We start from the raw sequence: 20,531 nt of genomic DNA, 5'->3' as shown, positions 1-20,531 counted from the left end.
CTGTGTGTGGGAACCAGGCCAAGGTTAAAAAAAGGACCGTGGCACCGCCTTCCCTGCGTCTGCGCCGTTCTGTTCATGTGCAATACCTAAAGCGAATGTACTGATGGTACATTCGCTTCAATATCATCGCTAGTCTCCTGTGCATCTTCCCGTGTATGAGTACTAGTGAGTTTATGTACTTTTCTATGACAGTCTGATAATCCAGCCTATTTGATAATCTGGCACCTCCTTGGTCCCTTTGATGATGTTTTAGGATATAGTTTTGTTTTATTTCATTAATGTCCACTGTTTGGTCCCATTACTCATGGCAACCAATCACAGCTCAGCTTTCATTTCTGGATTGTTCTGGTAAAAATGAAAGCTGAGCTCTGATTGGTTGCTGTTAGTAAGTAAGACAGATTCTCTCCTGAGATGTGAGTCTGGGTCCTTGTTCCCATACAGTGTACTATGATGTGTATTGTTCTTACAGTGTCAGGATATTATTGGAGTTTGGAGTTTTTAGATGCAGCATGTGCAGTTAGGGGGCGGCTCTAGGGATCGTAGCGCTGACGTTACACGGTGACGTTCCTATAGAAAGTATCTGCTCTCTGCGCTGCTGTGGGAGTTGGAACTTTGCCTCCGGTCCCTGAGTATAGGTTCTGCGCATGCGCACTGCGCTTCTGGTTTCTGTTCGCAGTCTCTTGACAGGAAAGGAAGGTGAGTGACGGGGACCGGGGCTCGGTGTACCGGGGAAGCTGTGCCCGGGACGCTGGGGGGATGCTGGGGTGTCATGGGCTCGTATAGAGGGTGTTAGTGGCGGGTGACGTGTCCTTTACCTGGCGAGCCCGGTGCATGATGCATCTGGACAGTATACAGCTGTACACGGCATATAGAGAACTGCAGCCTCTGCCCATCACACTGCTGCCTCCAGTATACAGGGGAAGTATACAGAACTGGCCACCAGTATACAGGGGGAAGTATACAGAACTGGCCACCAGTATACAGGGGAAGTATACAGAACTGGCCACCAGTATACAGGGGGGATGTATACAGAACTGGCCACCAGTATACAGGGGGGATGTATACAGAACTGGCCACCAGTATACAGGGGGGATGTATACAGAACTGGCCACCAGTATACAGGGGGGATGTATACAGAGCTAGGCACCAGTATACAGGGGGGATGTATACAGAGCTAGGCACCAGTATACAGGGGGGATGTATACAGAGCTAGGCACCAGTATACAGGGGGGATGTATACAGAGCTAGGCACCAGTATACAGGGGGGATGTATACAGAGCTGGGCACCAGTATACAGGGTGGATGTATACAGAGCTAGGCACTAGTATACAGGGGGATGTATACAGAGCTGGGTACCAGTATACAGGGGGATGTATACAGAGCTGGGCACCAGTATACAGGGGGATGTATACAGAGCTGGGCACCAGTATACAGGGGGGATGTATACAGAGCTGGGCACCAATATACAGGGGGATGTATACAGAGCTTGGCACCAGTATACAGGGGGAAGTATATACAGGGGGATGTATACAGAGCTAGGCGCCAGTATACAAGGGGGGGATGTATACAGAGTTGGGCAACAGTATACAAGGGGGATGTATACAGAGCTGGCCACCAGTATACAGGGGGAAGTATACAGAGCTGGGCACCAGTATACAGGGGGAAGTATATACAGGGGATGTATACAGAGCTGGGCACCAGTATACAGGGGGAAGTATATACAGGGGGATGTATACAGAGCTAGGCGCCAGTATACAAGGGGGGATGTATACAGAGCTGGCCACCAGAATACAGGGGGATGTATACAGAGCTGGGCACCAGTATACAGGGGGAAGTATATACAGGGGATGTATACAGAGCTGGGCACCAGTATACAGGGGATGTATACAGAGCTGGGCACCAGTATACAGGGGGGATGTATACAGAGCTAGGCACCAGTATACAGGGTGGATGTATACAGAGCTAGGCACCAGTATACAGGGTGGATGTATACAGAGCTAGGCACTAGTATACAGGGTGGATGTATACAGAGCTAGGCACTAGTATACAGGGGGATGTATACAGAGCTGGGCACCAGTATACAGGGGAGATGTATACAGAGCTAGGCACCAGTATACAAGGGGGATGTATACAGAGCTGGCACTAGTATACAGGGGGATGTATACAGAGCTAGGCACCGGTATACAAGGGGGATGTATACAGAGCTAGGCACTAGTATACAGGGGGGATGTATACAGAGCTGGGCACCAGTATACAGGGGAGATGTATACAGAGCTAGGCACCAGTATACAGGGGGGATGTATACGGAGCTGGGCACTAGTATACAGGGGGATGTATACAGAGCTGGGCATCAGTATACAGGGGGATATATACAGAGCTGGGCACCAGTATACAGGAATCCCTGGGTACCATGTTATAGGTAGGATCACACACTCTTCTACAGAGAACTGATTGTAGTGCTGGACCACGTACAGAAAGGTCCACAGAAAGCTGGCACCCTCACTGACAAATGTCCGGACAGAAACCTTTCCCCCCCTTTCACACTGTGCGGGTCTGGTTAGTTCTCTCTATTTATTTAAAGCCAAAGCCAGGAGACAAAGCGTATAGCGGAAGGCTGAAAAATACCGACCAATTCTTCACTGCATGAGAAGAGACACAACCCCTGTCAGAGAGAATACCCCTAAGCCTATAGTCATCTAACTGGTTCTTGTAAACTGCAGGAGCTCTAGGTTTTGCATCTATAACACGGCCATCTGAACACGGCCTGACGGTGAGTTGGGCAGAGAACTACAGTATGCAGGGGCAGGGACTTTTGGTACTTTCCAACCAAATCAATGATCTAGAAGTAGTTTGTCACCAGGGCAGATACAGGGGATGTGTATGCCACAGTAATGTGTGCCAGAGTCTAGTGTGAAGTTATATATAGTTGCTATAGAAGTTGCTGTAAAGATCAGCACACATGGGTTACAACTTTGTGGCGTTTACACTCACAAGCTGGAACAGAAATGTGTCGGCATATATACATAAAATCATGTGGTGAGCAGCCATTGTTTGTGCTGTCACTCCCAGGATCTGGTTACCCCCTCAGGGCTTAGACTTGGATTTTCATTTATGGGCAATGCCCTTTATATAAGCACAGTGAGCAAACTAAACCCATATGTAATCGAGGCCGCATAAAAATCCATAATGCTGGAAGATATACATTTAACACGTTTTTATATCTTTATTAAGTGACAACTAACAATAGTACCATTCTATCTCCTGTAGACTGTGTAACTCAGCTTTCCCAGAACCCAGAATAGCAAAATGCCTGGTTAAGGGAAATGATGTTCTGACCTGTCATACATTTCTGTGACAGTCCCAGAGCATCCTGCCACATGGGTTCCATCCTACAGTATAATGTTCTATATGCCATTACTTTATGATTGGTGGGGTTCTGACCTTTGGGACCCCCCCACTGATCTTGAGACTGAGGGGCTGAAGTACTGCATCATCTTCATGTTTTCTTGCACAGTACTGTGTCTGGCCATCAAGCCGCACAGGAAACAGCAGCACAGACTTGGTGAATCAGTTCTGTGGGCCCCTCTCTAGATCAATTCGTGTTTAGTGCTTAGATCCCCACCAGTCATCACTTACAGCATATTATAGCTATTTATCACAATATTATGACATTGGAACACCAATATGTGGGTCACAGTGGCAGTTTTTGAGCTTTTTCAGAATTTGGTATAATAGGGATATGAAGAAGCCCTCCGGGTTTCTTGTTTCCCCCATATAATGCACAGAGTTCAGTAATGCTTGCTGTGCCATTTGTTTTGTCCAAGTTTAGCAGCATTAACTGGGTCATGTGATTAGCAGTCTGACTCACAGTGTTTCATGGAGAAAGTGGTCTGTCTTGGGTCAGACCCATCAAATAGCAGATCACAGACCACCAGGTGATCTATTTAGATCACATTAGAAACTGCAGTGATGAGACTCCCTTGGCCCCCTCTTCAAAGCCAGAGGATTTATGGGAAATGTAGGCTGAATTAGAAAATGACTTTAAGTGGGCAAATATGAACCAAGGTGGCTGTAATGTCTGCCACATGAGCTAAAACAAGTAAGCACAAGGCATACACATGAGCCTCTACATTATTCTGTAATGAGCCTATGCTGAACTGTATAAGCAAAAAATGCTTGAAGACGTTGTCTCATCATTATCGCTTATCCACAAGGTAGGGGCTTATTGTATGAGCACGAACAGGATGCAGAGTGGACAGCTGCTGCAGATTGCAGACTACAGGCTCTCATTTACAATGAATGGAGTATACAGATATCTGACCAATTTATCTGGCAGATTTTTGAAGCCAAAACCAGGAACAGACTATAAACAGGGAACAGATCATAAAGGAAAGACTGGGATCTATTCACTTTCAAATCCATTCCTGGCTTTGGATATGCTGTATTTGTGTGTAAAAGGACCCTAAGGGCCCTGTTCTTGATGTCATGGAGGGAAGACCCAGCATTCAGACCCCTCCCTCACAATCATACACTTATCACCTGTCTTGGGGAAAATACATTAGGGTTTGTTCCCATGTCAATTCTTTGGGCGGACAGCGCAATTCGGTGAATATCATTAAGTCCATGTGATTGACAGAACCTCAAGCAGAGGCTGCATGGCGTAATCAACTTGACGTCTCCGTGTGTTTTCCATAGTGGGAACATACCCTTAGGGCCACATGTATCATCCGGCGAACGGATGATTTTCGGCGGAAAGTGCCGATTTGCGTATTTTTTTATTCGCAAATGGCCGATTTGCGAATAAAATATTTGCAAATCGGCACTTTCCGCCGAGTACGCCAGGGGGGCGGAAAGGGGGCGTGTAGTGGGCGGAACGGAGGGCGCGGACTCAGAGTCCGCGCGATTTACCATCCGTTCCGCCCAAATGTACGCCGAAAACCTACTCCAGTCCTCAGCTGGTGTAGGTTTTCGGCGGTGCACACCGGCGCGCACGGGATTTATGTAGAGGCAGTCCGCCTCTACATAAATCTCCGTAGCGCCGGAGCTGTGGGGGCATTTATAAGTCCGGCGTAAAAAACGCTGGACTTAATAAATGCCCCCCATAGTGTTAATAGGAGGAGGGGGGGGGGGGTTTAATGGAATTGTCCAGGCTTTAGGGGTGGGTTTTTCAGCTACCATACACGTAGCAAAAGGTAACATTGGGTAACTACTGTACTTATTCTCATTAAAGCCTTGGATGCACATTGCCTAATACACTCCAAAAGACCCTGTGTGGATCCAGGTTAAACACAACTTATTCCTTATTGGCTTGGCCTTTATTAATAGACACTGTAATGTCTTTTCAGATACTGTAGTTACCACATAGTCATGTGCCTTGTTGGCGATTGTGTTGCACATGTGTGTGAAGTCTTGTTATACCATGCGTGTCCCGGTATAGTCAGCTCTTTCTTCATGTAAGATGCAGACTTATTGCAGAGTTAACTGGTGTCCCTGCTGGAGTATTATGCAATACTGCCCGGTGAGATTAATGCTGCTTACAATGGCCGTACTGATGACTGCGCTTATCTGTCATGGCCTAGCACAAGTTTAGTTGTCACTGCAGCATACATAGGTCTGGACTGCTCAGGTTTCCCAGGCCTCACATATGACAGGAGGTCAGGAGGGATAATGTAATGGCTGTGGCCGGCTGATAACTGTGGGTAATTACATCCATACGTCATTGTAATTACATGCTTATCGCTGCCTCATTAGGTCTCCATTCCTTATCACTTCTCTTAGCTGTTTTATATCCAGTTTCTTTCCACATCAGAATGTACGGGACTGCTCCTACTACTCATCGCGACTGATCATTTATTTTTGTGAAACCAATTCTTGGATCTCCTCTACGACTAAACTACATTAAATGGACAAAGGTATTGTTGTGACACCTACACATTACACCTACAGGAGCTGATGTTGGGGGAGGGGGCCTGTCTCACAATCTGGTTTATTCTGACAATGTTCAGGTCAGGGTCAACTTTCACACCAAACTCTCCCAACCATATCTTTATAGACCTTTATGTGTGCTCTGGGGCACAGTGAACCCAAATTGTTCCCACAAAGTTGGAAACATAAAATGGTCAAAATTGTGGAGCCTAGGTAAACCCATGAGAGAGTGTCCCATAGCATTATCCCTCCTGTACCAAACTTACAGCTGGGACAATGAAGTCAGACTCATCCATGAGAGCCTAGTGGGCATGCTTTACACCACTCCATGGACACTTGGCATTGTTGTTGCCAGGGAAACCTATGCACCGCTGTTGATTTCAGTGGCTGCCCAGACGATCGGAGGATCGTCCAGGCAGCCCCGCTCCCCGCGGCCCCTCCTGCTTCTCCCGCTTGCTGTTTGTGTGTGTAATAGCGCCAGCAGCGAGCAGGAAACAAGGAGAAAGTGAGCTCTGACTTGACAGGTCGGCACTCGCTTTCCCCATTCATATTGGTGTGTAATATGGCATTTACCTTCACAAATGTTTGGAAAGGCAGACTGTATTGGAAGGGGCTGGATTTTATAAGAGGTGCATCTTAATACTTTTGTCCATATATCGTATATTTACCATAATGACGTGATAAAAACACCATGACATTTTCTGATGACACATTTCCTTTATGGTGAACCTTTCAGCTACACCCAGCGGAGGAATCTTGTTGTTTTTCTGAAGTGTCTTTAGGAACCATTGACTCCAATCTTAGTAAAACCTGAGGCCTGGTTACTATCTGTAAGCTAATATTTACTAAAGATCTGAATGTGACCTCATCCCACTAAATGTTACCTGTGTTCAGGTGACAAGTCTGCTCAGGTGTCAGATCAGTAGAAGGTGAGGTTATGGCCTGCATCCTGGGAATCTTTCTTTGCTAACCATGAAACACCAGGCTTACCTGCAAGGAAGGAGCAACCCCATGTTGTCTCATCTGACCTACAAAACAGCGGCCTCCCAGTTACTTCTCACCTACAGGATCAGCAGCGGATTTCATACTGTCATTTTCTATGGCTTTACATACTTTCAGCAGATTTTTCATCCAGCTGCGAGAATGTTAACCCCATTCCCACGTAACCCACCGCTGCCCAGCTAATACGCTACCGGCCTACGCTCCTGCTCGCTTCTCAGGCTCCCTGACATCCCGATCAGCCAATCGGTGTGCTGCCCCGCCACAGCCATTGATTGGCTGAGCAGGACGTTCGGGAGCTAGGAGCCTGAGAAGCAAGCAGGAGCGCGGGCAGGTAACATATTAGCCCGGATGTGGTGGCTTACGTGGGAAGGGGCTTTACATTCTCGCAGCAGAATGAAAAGTCTGGTGTGAAACTGGCCTTAGGAGGATTTATGTAGAAGAAGAGGATAAAGTCTCATACAGCCTTTAGTGTGGGTAGGAACTGTGGTGGACATGTCAATTCTTCTAGGCTAGGGCAACTCTTAGACTTTATCCATGTCTCAGGTCACATGGCTAAAGATGGCCATCTCATACTTCCAGATTCTGCTGCATTGCAGTTTATGTAATAGGGTTGGGGTTGTGACCCCACATGTGGTAATTATCTCCAGAAATCTATCCTGGATGGATTTCTGGTTGTGGTTGCAGCCATTCACTTAAATTAGCTGCAATGTATCAGGGTCTTAGAGTGGGTCTTTAGCCATGTAGCTGTAGCCTTAAATAAAAGCGCCATAAAGCATAAGTGGTATTGGTATGGGAATACCCCTTGAACAGGAATGTGGTTAGGCCTCATCTTGTTGAACACAGCAGATCTGCAGGCATGGGCCTTGTATAGTAGAAAAGAAAAAGAGCCAGCTTACCCTCTCCACTGCGCCTCCTAGCACGGACTCTCACTTCAACAGGTGCCACTTATGATCCGATAAGTAAATGAGTCCAGCTTCCAGCGGAGTGGTTGCAAATGGATTTATTCAAGACCTCCTTCCCTGTACACACATTGCAGCATGCCCCCAACAAGACGCCGTCTTGTTGGGGGCATGCTGCAATGTGTGTAGAGAGACGGAGGTCTTGAATAAATCCATTTGCAACCACTCCGTTGGAAGCTGGACTCATTCATTTATGGGCCTTGTATGGCGGCACAGTCTCCCCATCGGTCCTTACTTTTTAAAGGGGTTATCCAGGGCTACAAAAACATGGCTACTTTTCCACCTTCTGTTGTCTCCAGTTCAGGTGCGGTTTGCAATTGAGCTCCATTTACTTCAATGGAACTGAGTTTCAAAACCCCACCCAAATTGGAGACAACAGTAGGGGGAAAGTGGCCATGTTTTTGTAGCGCTGGATAACCCCTTTAAATCACTGTGACATGAATATTCTGCACAGATAGCAGAAACAGATGACCGCTGTAGTATTGGCGCCATCAGCAGTGCACCTTGTTGCAGGATCAGTCTCTGTATAGACACAAGTGAGTCCATAGATATTGGATGTCATAATGGATTACTATGGAAAGTCCCAGAGTCTTCCAGATCCAAGTCAGTACTTTCAGAAATAAGAGAGTAGGAGAGAACAGATGTCACTGGAGATCTTTCACCATGTCAGGGTATCATTGTATAACAAATCTAGAGGCAGAACGGCCGTTGAGGCCCATGATGATACATCTACACTTTTCACCCACAGCTGCAGGGGAACGCTCCCCTAGAGTTGTGAATGTGAGGCTGTAATTCCCCATTGCGCTACACATGGTCTCTGACTGCTGAGGTGGCTTATTATATGGATATAATTGTCCTATGATCCCACACTACTCAGTGGTGGACACTCAGCACATTGTCTAGTATGTAGCTGTAGACTTTTGTGTTAATCTTTAACCCTGACTACTCTAGATAAATACGACGACCTTCCCCCAAGTGACGACACTTGTAAGATTTGCAGAAGGGCTCCTCTGGTTTTCAGGCTTGAGCCTTTAATGGTCACGTTTCTCACCATGAATTGCAAGGGCTATAATCTGCCAGAGCTACTGGACGAGAATACGCTATGGAGTGACGGGGAAATAGAGGTAGGAATTGGATTAGCACACTATAGCATGAAGCATACCTAAATACTACAAGAGACTCCATACTAGGACTTGTACTGTGTTGAATCCACATGCTGGATATATAGTCACTTTATGGCTATGTTCACACATATTTTTTATGACAAGAATGACCTTCATTTACAATTTAAAACAACGGCTGTTCTTGTCATAAAGCATTTAATTCAATGCAAACAGCGGCCGTTGTTCACACAATGCATTGAACAGCGGCCATGGAAATAACTGACATGTCAGTTATTTATTTCTGGCCGTTGTGCATTGATATCAATGCAATTTTCACTGACAACGGCTGTTGTTCATGCATTGTGTCAACCTAGCCTATAGCTGTAATGTATGGACGTGTATGTGCCCATACACAGGCTCTGCACCATGCTGTGCACTCCCTAAGATCCCAAAGGGAGGATCGCCACTGCCTATTGGATGGACTCTTAAGTAAAACTATAGAAATGAATTGAGGTTGTATAACGCAATCGCCTCCTAAAACACTGCACTGTCTCTGCAGCAGCACTCCTGAGAATACAGATGGCTGACAGGCCAGCTCCACACTAGTGTAAGGGATCCTTCACATCTGTGTCAGAGGTTTTGTTAGCATACACTGCAGATTTCGTAAAAATCCTGGACAGAATAGAGCAACGTACATTGCTGTTTTTCCTAGAATTATAGTCAGTGGGGTCCATCGGATGCCATGTCTTTCTGTCATTTATCAGATTCGGCTGTCTTTTTCCTTATTCTGCTCCAGAAAAATGGAAATGCTGAGAACAGATGTGATTGAGCCCCAATATGCACAGGCTTCTGCTTATACAGCGGTAGGGTATAAACACACACACCGTATACACAGCGTATTTACTGCTGCAAAACGCAGCAAATACCCAACAAATACGCAGCAGATTAGATCTAAATAACTGAACACAGCATCAAATCTGCACCATCAAATCTGCTGCAGATCTGCTGCGTATACGGTGTGTGTGTTTGTACCCTTAGGGTACGTTCACACTTACCGGATCCGCAGCTTATTTTCTGCTGCGGATCCGCAGCAGATTTCATTTGAATAACTGAACACAGCATCAAATCTGCACCATCAAATCTGCTGCGGATCTGCTGCAAATTTGCTGCGGATCCTGTAGGTGTGAACGCACCCTTATAAGGATATATGGGGGAACTTTATTAAAAGGCTAAAATGCCTTTTTTTAGGCGCAGATAGGCCAGATCAGCGTACAAAATATTCACAAATGGTCTATTTGCGAATATTTTGTTCTCATCAATCCTCGCTGCGCCTCATGCGCCAGGGAGGAGGAGTTACGGGAGGTGAAACATCATGCAGAGGGGGCTCAGCCTCTGCGTGCACTGCATTTTTTATTTTTCCGGGGGGAAAATGATAGTGAAACCTACGCCAGCTCTGAGCTGGCGTAGGTTTTATTTTATTTGCACGGACAGGCTCCTTGCTCTCGGGATTTATGTAGAGGCAGTGCGCCTCTACTTAAATCCTCTGAGCTCCTGCGGGACGTTTGTAAGCTCGGCGTAAAAAATGCCAGACTTCATAAATGTCCCCTTATGTGTCCAAATTCCTTGCACCTCCATCATGCAGAGCCATATGTTTTCTATACTGCACCATTATATAGAGATGTAACTACAGCGTATACAGTATATACACTATACATTGTGGGTGCTGTATTACAGTGGTGTACATGAAGCCTTATAATTCACAGCTGCCTTGCATATCAGTAAGCAGGCTGTATAGTGATGTAAGCGTATAGGACATAGATTACAGGCTGTGATGAAACCTCTCTGTGCTGCAATATCGCAAAGCTGAGTCATCTGAAATGTACATGAGATATATACTGCCATATCTGCAATCCTCTTGTATATTTCTGTAGGTTCAGCAGAGGTGAGCCTTACTTTTCCAGCTCACCAGCTGTCTAAAACCTCCGTCAGCTGTTCACATAAGGGCGGCCACTCTTTGGTTACCGTCCAGTTGGGTTTTTGTTGCTTTGTTTTCCTACCCAGACACAGTAGATGCTGCCAGTGCATTAGGAAGGGACAGCATACATATCGCTCATTTATCGCTTTCAAGGACTCTTTACATTTGCTCTTGCTTGTCAGTATGTCCAATGAATTACTAAGCATGTTTTCATGCAGCTTAGTGCATATGTAGAATATGAGTGCTTATAATCAGCCATAGGCTACAATAATGAGTAATCCTACATGCATCTCTAAGGTACATTTACAAGGGGTGCAAACACTGCAGATTTTCACCTGACTTTTGTGGCTTGGAAATCCCGAGTGTATTACAGTTTTAGCTACGTGGATGAGTTTTAACTTGGCAGAATCTCCGTTTATGTTGTCCTCACGTTACGGCTTTGTTCCACGGAGGTAAAAATAAAATACTGTATATTGTTGCAGATTTTGCAAAGTTTGACATTTCTCCCAAAATTGCATATAAAGATTTATTCCCAATAAGAATTGTATATGGTATATTATTATGCACTCCTTTATTGTGTTCCTGTTGTTTCAAAAAACTTTTAACTTGTCAAAAGTTTTTATTGGTTGGGGTGAGTGTGTTTAGATCTCCACCGATCATTACATAAAGCCAGGAGAAGCATGCGGCTGAATGATTCACTCACCATCTCCCTGCGATCTCTGCCTTTCTGCAGGAGAAGGTCTCTGTAGGGAGTCTGCTGTAAGATAGGGTGTGAAGCTCTTATCCATCTCCCTATCCATTGACTAATGGTGGTCTGGGTACCCAGACTTTGACCAGTGATGTGTCTTTGTGATATATGAAAAGTCTTTCCAAACAGGGACACTTTTTAAAGGACACCTTTGTCACCTACTTTTCAATATAGAGAAAAGTGGGTTGTCATATTTGTAGGAGGTCATTGTTGTACCCTACAGTGCTTGGTGGCCGCACAATCTGACACGGCTCAGTATAAGAATAGCATCGGCCGTCCTTTTAACCCGTAATGGATACGTGTTAATGAGACTTGGCAGTGGCAAGTGCCGAATCATTTATACTAATGAAATTTGGAGAAAGGATAGAAGCAGCCGGCAAGATCCACCGCAACGTGACTCGATGTCAGCTCATTGTCTAACGGAATTCCTCCTGTCAATTTAGGAACGTGCTCATGTGTAGTGATAGAAGTGTAGGAGTTATGCTAGAAGATGGCTATAGTATGTTCATTTACCATAGGCATGACAGGCTGCATTATGGAAGGCTCTCAGTCACAGCTGCATTCACGATTCACTCTTTTTGTTCAGGTCAAAGAACAGTCCCACCTGCTATAAAGGTGAAGGTGTAGGAGTGACTCATGGAGGACGGGCCAGGTCCACGTGCACTCTCTCTAGAGCTGCTGTTTATTGATTACAGTTTTGCTTTGCTAGCTCCTGCATCTAACCACGTTAGAAGCCTCTGATACTGCCCATGTGCCCTGGGAACTTTCCCTGCAGTCCCCTGATTCTGAAAAACAGGTCTATTTAATTCCTAAGTCGCCAAAGGTTTTTATTCCTGCTTCTGTTACCTACCTGTTGGGGGGGGGGTTTATCATAAAAATAAGTTGCCCGACCCAGAAAATTACATTCCATTACACGGATATGCGGTAGACAGCACCTTATCAGTAAAGTCCAGAAGTGATGTGAAATATTACACATGTCTGCGATGTAGTGTATTTTTGTGGTGATTTAAGGACACCCATCATTATGGACGTTTAGAGGAATTTGCTCCTAGCCACAGCAGTAAACAGATCGGCGGTCCGCGGATGCAGAGTAACACAAAAGCCTTTAAACCTCACACAAAGCTCCTGCCACTACATCAAGTCATTTTCAGAGGCTTAAGCAGAACAAGCTTATAACATTGGAGCCAGTCCAGTCTCTATCTGTATTGATGTGAATTTACAGGGGGCTTTACCTTGTATAGAAAAAACTGCATTCCAAGGCTGAGGATATAATCTAGGGGAATGGGGAATTTGAGTTTATTATAGATTCCAGTGCTGAGATGTTAGCTGTCCTTCCTGCCTTGCCAACATCATCTTGTCCAGTGGAGCCTCGGAAGCACCCCATACACTTTATACTGAGTGCTTAATGTCTATGGGGACCTTTAGAGTTGCTGATAACATTAACCAAGTCATTGTTGGCATTCACTTCTCTTAAGGTGCGTAAGAGGGAAATACCCAGAAGGAACTGCAGTGCCCCCCTTCATCCTAACACATGGTGCTGGTTCCAGCATTCAGGCCAAACTAGGCCTGATGCACATAGATATATTGTGAGGGTCTATAGCAGGGAATTAATAGAGGGGCATTACTATACTTCTGTCTGGTTTTATACAAGTGCCATATAGAGGCTTCCATTTTTGTAGTTGATTCTGTCCTTAAAGGGTTTCTCCAGGTCGTACATGAGTACCATATGCAGGAGGCTGTCCACTGCCAAGTCCTTTGTGGCTCTGTAGTACTGGTCTCCTTGCCTGTCCATATGGTGAGCTGCAAATTCTCTTTATTAAAGGAAGTCCGGCGAAAATTTTTATTAAAATATTGTATTGCCTCCCAAAAGTTATACAAATCCCCAATATACACTTATTACGGGAAATGCTGATAAAGTGCTTTTTTCCCTGCACTTACTACTGCATCAAGGCTTCACTTCCTGGATAAAATGGTGATGTCACTTCCTGGATAACATAGTGATGTCACTTCCTGGATAACATAGTGATGTCACCCCCCAACTCCCAGAGCTGCGCGGGCTGGGGCTGCTGGAGAGGATGATGGCAGGGAGATGCTCAGTGTCCCTCCAGTGCCCAGTGTCCCTCAGTGTCCCCCTGCCATCATCCTCTCCAGCAGCCACAGCCCGCACAGCTCTGGGAGTCGGGTTGTGATATCACCATGTTATCAGGGAAGTGAAGCCTTGATGCAGTAGTAAGTACAGGGAAAAAAAGCACTTTATAAGCATTTCCAGTAATAAGTGTATATGAATAATTTGTATAACTTTTGGGGGGGCAATACAATACTTTAATAAAAATTTTCTCTGGACTTCTCCTTTAAATGCCTCATGGTAAGTTTATATAGAGTATTTTTGTGCATACTTTGCATTGGAATACACATGGAAAACATGTAATATGCACTCCGTTGTTTTTAATGAGAAAATACTTGGCCCTGGAGGTGATTTTTTTTTATTTATGTATAAATTATTAACATATTATTAACATCACTTCCATGCACCTATTCTGTATGGAGAACACATCAGGAATTCATAGTCTTATTGAACAGAGAGAATCTACAAATAAAACAGTGTTAAAAAGTAGTAAAATACACACCAGAAATCCTGCCATATTGTAGTACATAGAGACTCTGTTCTATGAACCACAAGACCTCCCGCACCACTGCCATCTACATGAGGCCTAAGACTGGAAAACCCCTTAAAGGAAGGAAGCAGCGCAGATAAAACCGAAAAGAGACCTGAACACTATGACAGGATATGATCGGCCTGTTTACTGGGGATTACTTTTTATTATTATTACAGATGAGATGTTCTGTGTAGACGTCTTAAGAAATTCACTTTTCCCGGTTATTTTCTGCCTCTTGGCTTTTGTCAGAGTCTTTGATGTTACTTGTATATTAAGCCTCTTTTGGCAGCTTTATCATTTGATGTTTCTGGGCTTCTAGCATATAATATTTTTTTCACATTTATTTATTTTATGGTTTTTTTTTTTTTTATGTATAATGTTATCAATAATGGAAGCTGCTCGGTTAAAATAGAAAACACATAGATGGACAAATCCCTTGGCTTTGTAGAAATGCTAGAAGCCTGCAGGCAAGGAGTTGTATTATATGGGGTTCCGTCAGTGAACTCGCCTTGTATTATGTGTTGGTTACAAGAATACTGTCTGTACAGTGTCAGGTATATAACCTTTATGTATAATGTGTATGTAAAATATATATTTAGGTCATGGTGTGTCTGTTCAAGGTTGGATGATAGGAGGTTGTTGCGTATTACAAGGGCACAGAATACTCTGCTGAGTTGTCACAGTGGTGGCGATGTAGCTATATTCCCCTTTTATGATTTATGTAGGATATGTTGTCTTTAGAGGGGCCCTAATGTAACTTGGTATAAGTATTCCCTGTGTATGAATAACTAGAAAGCTCCGGGTGCAATAAATCACTAGATTAGTATTTACGGAAGTAGTTGGTCCATCACTAGAGTATGCATTGCGTTGCCGTTGGCTTATAACCATTCTCTCTAGCTGTTACTTTGCTTGGATTTATTCACACTTATGTATTATAACTATAATATTTCCTGCTGAAAAGGGCATAGGCAACCCTCAGGGTGAGGGTGGTAAACTGGAAACCTGACATCTCTTCTAGTTGTTCAACTAAATACATGTATTCCCTATATAATACCTAGAGATGAGGGAAACCATAACGCTCTGCATTTAACTCCTGGTGGCTGGAGAAGATGGATGCAAATGGAGGATGGAGTCAAATACCAAGCGTTCAGGGTGAACGTACTGTAGTTTTGCTCATCTCCAGCATATATACTTTGTGTTGTGTCATTCCTCTGTTACACCTTCTGGAAATACTTCAATTGAGTATTACCATTCCCCTTTAAAGGAGTGACTTTTTTAACTTTTTTTTTTTTATATTTGTAATTTTGTAATATAATTGAATTAAAGAAAAAGATTTTTTGTTTTTTCTTAGGGTCAGAATAGACATTAGACTTGGGGGAAGCAGCCTGGGCCACTAGTGCTGCAGCCGTGGTGAGCAGAGATGACTGTCAGTGATTGTCGCTCCTTATTGTTGCCACTCAACATAAAAAAATAAATAAAAAATATTCACCATAATACCACTTTGAGGTGTGTCTCTACATAGTCTGTCAGTGTCCAATTATTGCTAATCCACAGACGCCCCCTACTGACAAGGGTAGGGTAATGCAGATGTGAGAGGATTACCAGAGGAATGGCATGCAGTATTGTTATTTCATATAAAACGCAAGTCTTTCCAAAGATAGAGGAGCTGACAGGTCCTGTGTCCTGACTTTGCTTTCTTCTCTGCCTCCTGAATAGCAAACAATGGGGGGCTCCGGTTTTCTTTCCTATCTCTACGTCTAGGCCGTTAACACTGCTTCTATTTTTAATGGAATATTGATAGGGTTACCATTGCTTCTATTTTAAGTGGCCGCAGGTCTCCTTGCCAGCTTCTAATTTGAACGCCTCATTTGCACCATTGGTGCCAGCCGGGGAATGACAGGTGGCCTTTATTTTCATAAATAGCCGGCAATAAAGAGCCGCGACTCTCCCAACAACAACATTGGCAGCCAGGTTATCAAGATGATGAGACGCAGCCATTCAGTGAGTGTAAATCATTTGCACGCTCGCCGTTCGGCAGGGTGGAGACCATGTAGTTCTGCTGCGCGCACCCATTTATTAAGGTTCAAAGCAGAAATAGCTTGTCATTGAAGGAAGAAGCTTCATGTTACAGCACTTGAGTCCATTCTCATTGACTGCTTGCCCAGTCTGGTAGGAAATGTCTGTGTTATTTATGAATGTGCCGTTTCCATCCATTCACTTCGGGCTCTCACGTCAAGATGGTAACTCATTCACTTTCTATTGATACTTGATTGATTGATTCTTTTGTGTTTATAGTAATGTATTTTTAATAGAATAATAGTGCAAGTGTCTCCTTCTGTTTTCCATAGCTAATGTACGGAATGTATGTCTTGATACCGATTTGTATATTGTTCAGGAATTGTAAAAAGCACTTTAAGGATTAGTCTTACTTTTTTCCTTTTTTTATTTTTTAACCTATTGCAAATGTTAAGTGATGCAATTGTAGAGTAGCTGTGAGCAAGGTCTGAGAGACCCTCACTTCTATGTAAAGCTGTATTCGTGATATCGCTGAACGTTGTATATTACAAAGCCTTGTAAAGTGGACCCATAACCCCCCCCCCACCCCCCCCCGATTTGCCACTTACTATATACCTGTAACCACTCTGGAGTGTTTTTCTATATACCGTTCCTGTATTATTTGTTCTGAAAATGGCTGACTAGGTGGAATAGTGACACCCAGCTGTCAATTTATTTATAGGGGCATGTCCTTATACCTGGAGTTCACCATTGAGAGCCCAGGTGCTGCCCCCTGCTGGCAATGCCATTTTGTGGAGGCCCCAACCATCAGGAGTTTGTGCTGATGGGTCACATACACAGCCGCGTCCTTGTGATACAGAAAGAGCAGCTCTGTCCTTTGGCACTTGTGCACAGTACAGATATATTTTATGAATAGTGGCTCAGTGTTATTGCCTTGCGGCACTTGGGTCCAGATCCCACCAAGGACCAACATCTGCATGGAGTTTGGATGTACCCTGAAATGGGGCTAAGATACAGAGTTGATAGTGGCAGAGAACCCCTTTCTAGCTGTCTCTTCCTTGTGTATGTGAGGTGGTTGTTGTTGTTGGATCCCGGTTCCTGACTTGGGCGAGTAGTGGTAATACGATGATATGACTGCCCTGACCTGTAACAGGATAGGTATAATAAAATATATCTGGGCCTCGGTTTCCTAGGGATCCACAAGAACATTCAAGAGAAGCTGTACTGGCTTACCATCTGTCACTTTACTATGTGACCGTACCCTTAGGCTTCTTTTTTTTATTACTCTTGTGTTACCAAACAGGGATAGTTGTCATTTCCAGAGTGTGGCCCAAGCGTAAGCTCAAGCAATTTTTATAGTCATGGTGATAATGCAATCCTTTCCACACTGTTCAGGAATAGGTGATACTTTTCAACTTTGCGTAATATCAGGTCTTGCTGATCCTAATAAAGATTCAAGAGAGATTACATTATTAGGAAATCTGAGGGGCACCTTTGGGAATGGAAGCAATTTGACTTTTTTTTTAATACTGGAAAATGATGAAAGTACCAGCCATCAGCCCTGCTGCTGAAAAGCGAGCGAGGCCTTCAGGTGACAAAGTAGGCCTTTTGTCTTCTTCATTCATTTGGCCATAATGCAGCTCCCATCCTAAATCCTTTTCTCGACACTAAATGCCATGTCTCCTGTATGAAGCCACTTTGTGCGCTGATTCCGTAGTGTGAACGGGCCCTTACAGTGACCTGAGTCATATAGGGTTGAGCTGGCTGAGATCAGTGCTCTCTTTCCCAGATATATAATACCATTGAGCAGTTTTAGCTCTGGGCTATAGACCACTATAGCATGTTTCCAACTTAAGAATCCTCCCAAATAACATCATTGCTCTCGGCTCCTTGGACTTACTTATAATGGTTTTGAATTAGGTTTTTAAACAACTAAAATTTATAAAATGTTAGTAATAGGTGGATCACTGGGGATCTGTCCCCTATACTCTATGGTCAGCTGTATATTGATGGAAGCTTTGGCTGTGCATTACTTCTCCTAGTATAGCAATAACATGTGCCAGGTAGAATGGCTGCCAATAAGTTGTTGGCTGCAGATCTGTTTCTAGAACTGCGTAGATGAGCCTCGTAGGCCTATCAATACTACAGGATTACTTATCTAGGTCATACTTTTCAGTTTTTTTGATCGCGTCTTGGAAGCCATCCTACGTATTAATGTATTATTTACCAACTCTGACACATTTTTTTTTTACAGAATATTATACGCCTGATTTTTGGACAGATACTGAAGGGGCGGGAGTGGGGACTATATGTACATTTTTGCGTGACTAATATAATTGTGTAGGAACCAGGGAACTATTCTAGACTGTAACCAGATTGTGATTCATAGCCTTATATGTGGTTTATAAGGTAAGATGCCAGGCTGCAGTTCTTAATATTTTCTGTTATTTTATTTTTGTACAGTATCGAGGATCCGGTTTAAAAATGACAACATCGTGGAGCGATCGCTTGCAGAATGCGGCAGATCTTCCCGCCAACATGGATGGCCATGCCTTAAAGAAGTACCGGAGGGAAGCTTATCACAGGTGAGCATCCATGCTGTTTCAGGCTGCTGTCTCACAAGTAGTACATTGGCCACTGTCTGTTAGCCACAACCAAGAGAGGAACTGGAAAAAGTTACATTTGCTTCTTTTTTTTGTGTTTTGAACCCGCTCTAGGTTTTCGTAAAAATACTGACCAAAATACTGTGTATGCACATAGCATTACTGTTTTCTGCCACTTAGACCTGGTGAAAGGGTAGAAGGCCGTGGAGGTTTTATATGGTGATTATTGTTGCACAATATCACTTTTAGGCTATGTTCACACAACATACTTTTTTTTTTTTTTTTTTTAAAGAACAGACATTGTTTTCTATTAAAACCACATTGTGTTTTCAAACAATGTGCGGAACTGCTGTTGTTTTTGTGCCAAACGACGTCAATTTTTCAATGCATTGCGTGAAAACAACAGCTGTTGTTCCATTGACATTAGTGCATTTCATTGTAGTATAAACAGACTGGCTGTTGTGTTAATGGAAAACAACGGAAGTTGTTTTAAAAAATAGTACATTGTGTGAATATAGCTTTAGTATGCTATTGGATTGCTGGGGAGGGGGACTGATTTGTGACTTTTGTACACTAAAAAACTAGCACAGGACAGTTCAATCAGTTGTTCAACGCCTGCAATACAAAGTCAATGGTACCGAAAGCAATTGCCGCCTTTTACTGTGTAGTGGTTGTGGTGATGTGTAACTGTACAGTATCCTGTAGAAGATGATCAGATTGTTTTGCCAGTAAAGCCTCTTTAAAGGGGGTAATCGGGATTCTTGTAAAAACATCACCACCCCTGCTCTCAGGTTGTGTGTGGTATTACAATTCAGCTCCATTCACTTCAATAGAACTGAGCTGCAAAACCCATACCCAAACTGAGGACAAGAAAGGTGCTGTTTCTGGAAGAACGCAACCATGTTTTTATAAGCCTGTACAACTCCTTTTAATAAGGTCCTAGACCATTGTGTACACATAGCAGAAATGCTTTCTTTAACTGCACAGAGAACACATCATTTACAATCCGTCCATATTCTGCTGAGAGTTTCAGGAGGGAAGCTGCAGTGTGAAGCCCCTGCAGCTGCTCTTCACTGTAGGAGTTCAGTAACATAGTCCCAAGCCGGTGAACTTTCTTAACTTTCTTAACTTTCAACTAGTGACACTTGAAGGAATGTTCTCCATATCGATGGAAGTTTCCTGTCTGTTTTTAATACAGCTATCTTGTGGTTAATCTTCTCCATGTTTCTCAGCCTACTTTTGCTTGACTAAATGTGCTTTAAAAATAGATTGAGCCTTTGGCTTGAATTATCAAAGTGTTATTTATCATTCTCATACCAATGGTGTTTTTACACATTTCTTGCCTCTAAAAAAAAACAGTTCTCATGTGCTCGTAGCATATTAGTCTGGCTTCACCTTACCTGAACCCACTCATGTACAACAGGAAATTGCATATTTATCAGTCCACCGATATACGCCGGTTACGGGTATTGCCTGCGATGGCAGCTTTATAACAGTGGAGCTCGTCTGCCGTTATTCATTTCCATGCAACAGAATACAGGAG

General features: G+C 43.8%; 1 protein-coding gene across 6 annotated transcripts in view; it reads left to right on the top strand.

Annotated features, from left to right (window-relative positions):
* Positions 1-610: 610 nt before the first annotated feature.
* NT5C2 (5'-nucleotidase, cytosolic II) overlaps positions 611-20,531 on the top strand; it is a 63,181-nt gene continuing 43,260 nt past the window's right edge. The window contains exons 1-2 of one of the 6 annotated variants that reach the window (XM_069980221.1): positions 611-696; positions 18,849-18,970. In XM_069980221.1, the coding sequence (XP_069836322.1) occupies positions 18,870-18,970 (101 nt within the window). In that variant the 5' untranslated portion in view covers positions 611-696; positions 18,849-18,869. Of the gene's footprint in view, positions 697-2,604; positions 2,771-8,886; positions 9,011-16,299; positions 16,371-16,501; positions 16,610-18,848; positions 18,971-20,531 lie in introns of those variants that run through there. The other 5 variants (XM_069980222.1, XM_069980216.1, XM_069980220.1 and 2 more) reach the window with 5 other exon arrangements.

This window comes from Dendropsophus ebraccatus, chromosome 8, assembly GCF_027789765.1.
Source record: "Dendropsophus ebraccatus isolate aDenEbr1 chromosome 8, aDenEbr1.pat, whole genome shotgun sequence".
Taxonomy (NCBI): domain Eukaryota; kingdom Metazoa; phylum Chordata; class Amphibia; order Anura; family Hylidae; genus Dendropsophus; species Dendropsophus ebraccatus.
Note: the sequence above shows the minus strand (reverse complement) of the source record. Positions and strands in the feature narration are given on the sequence as shown.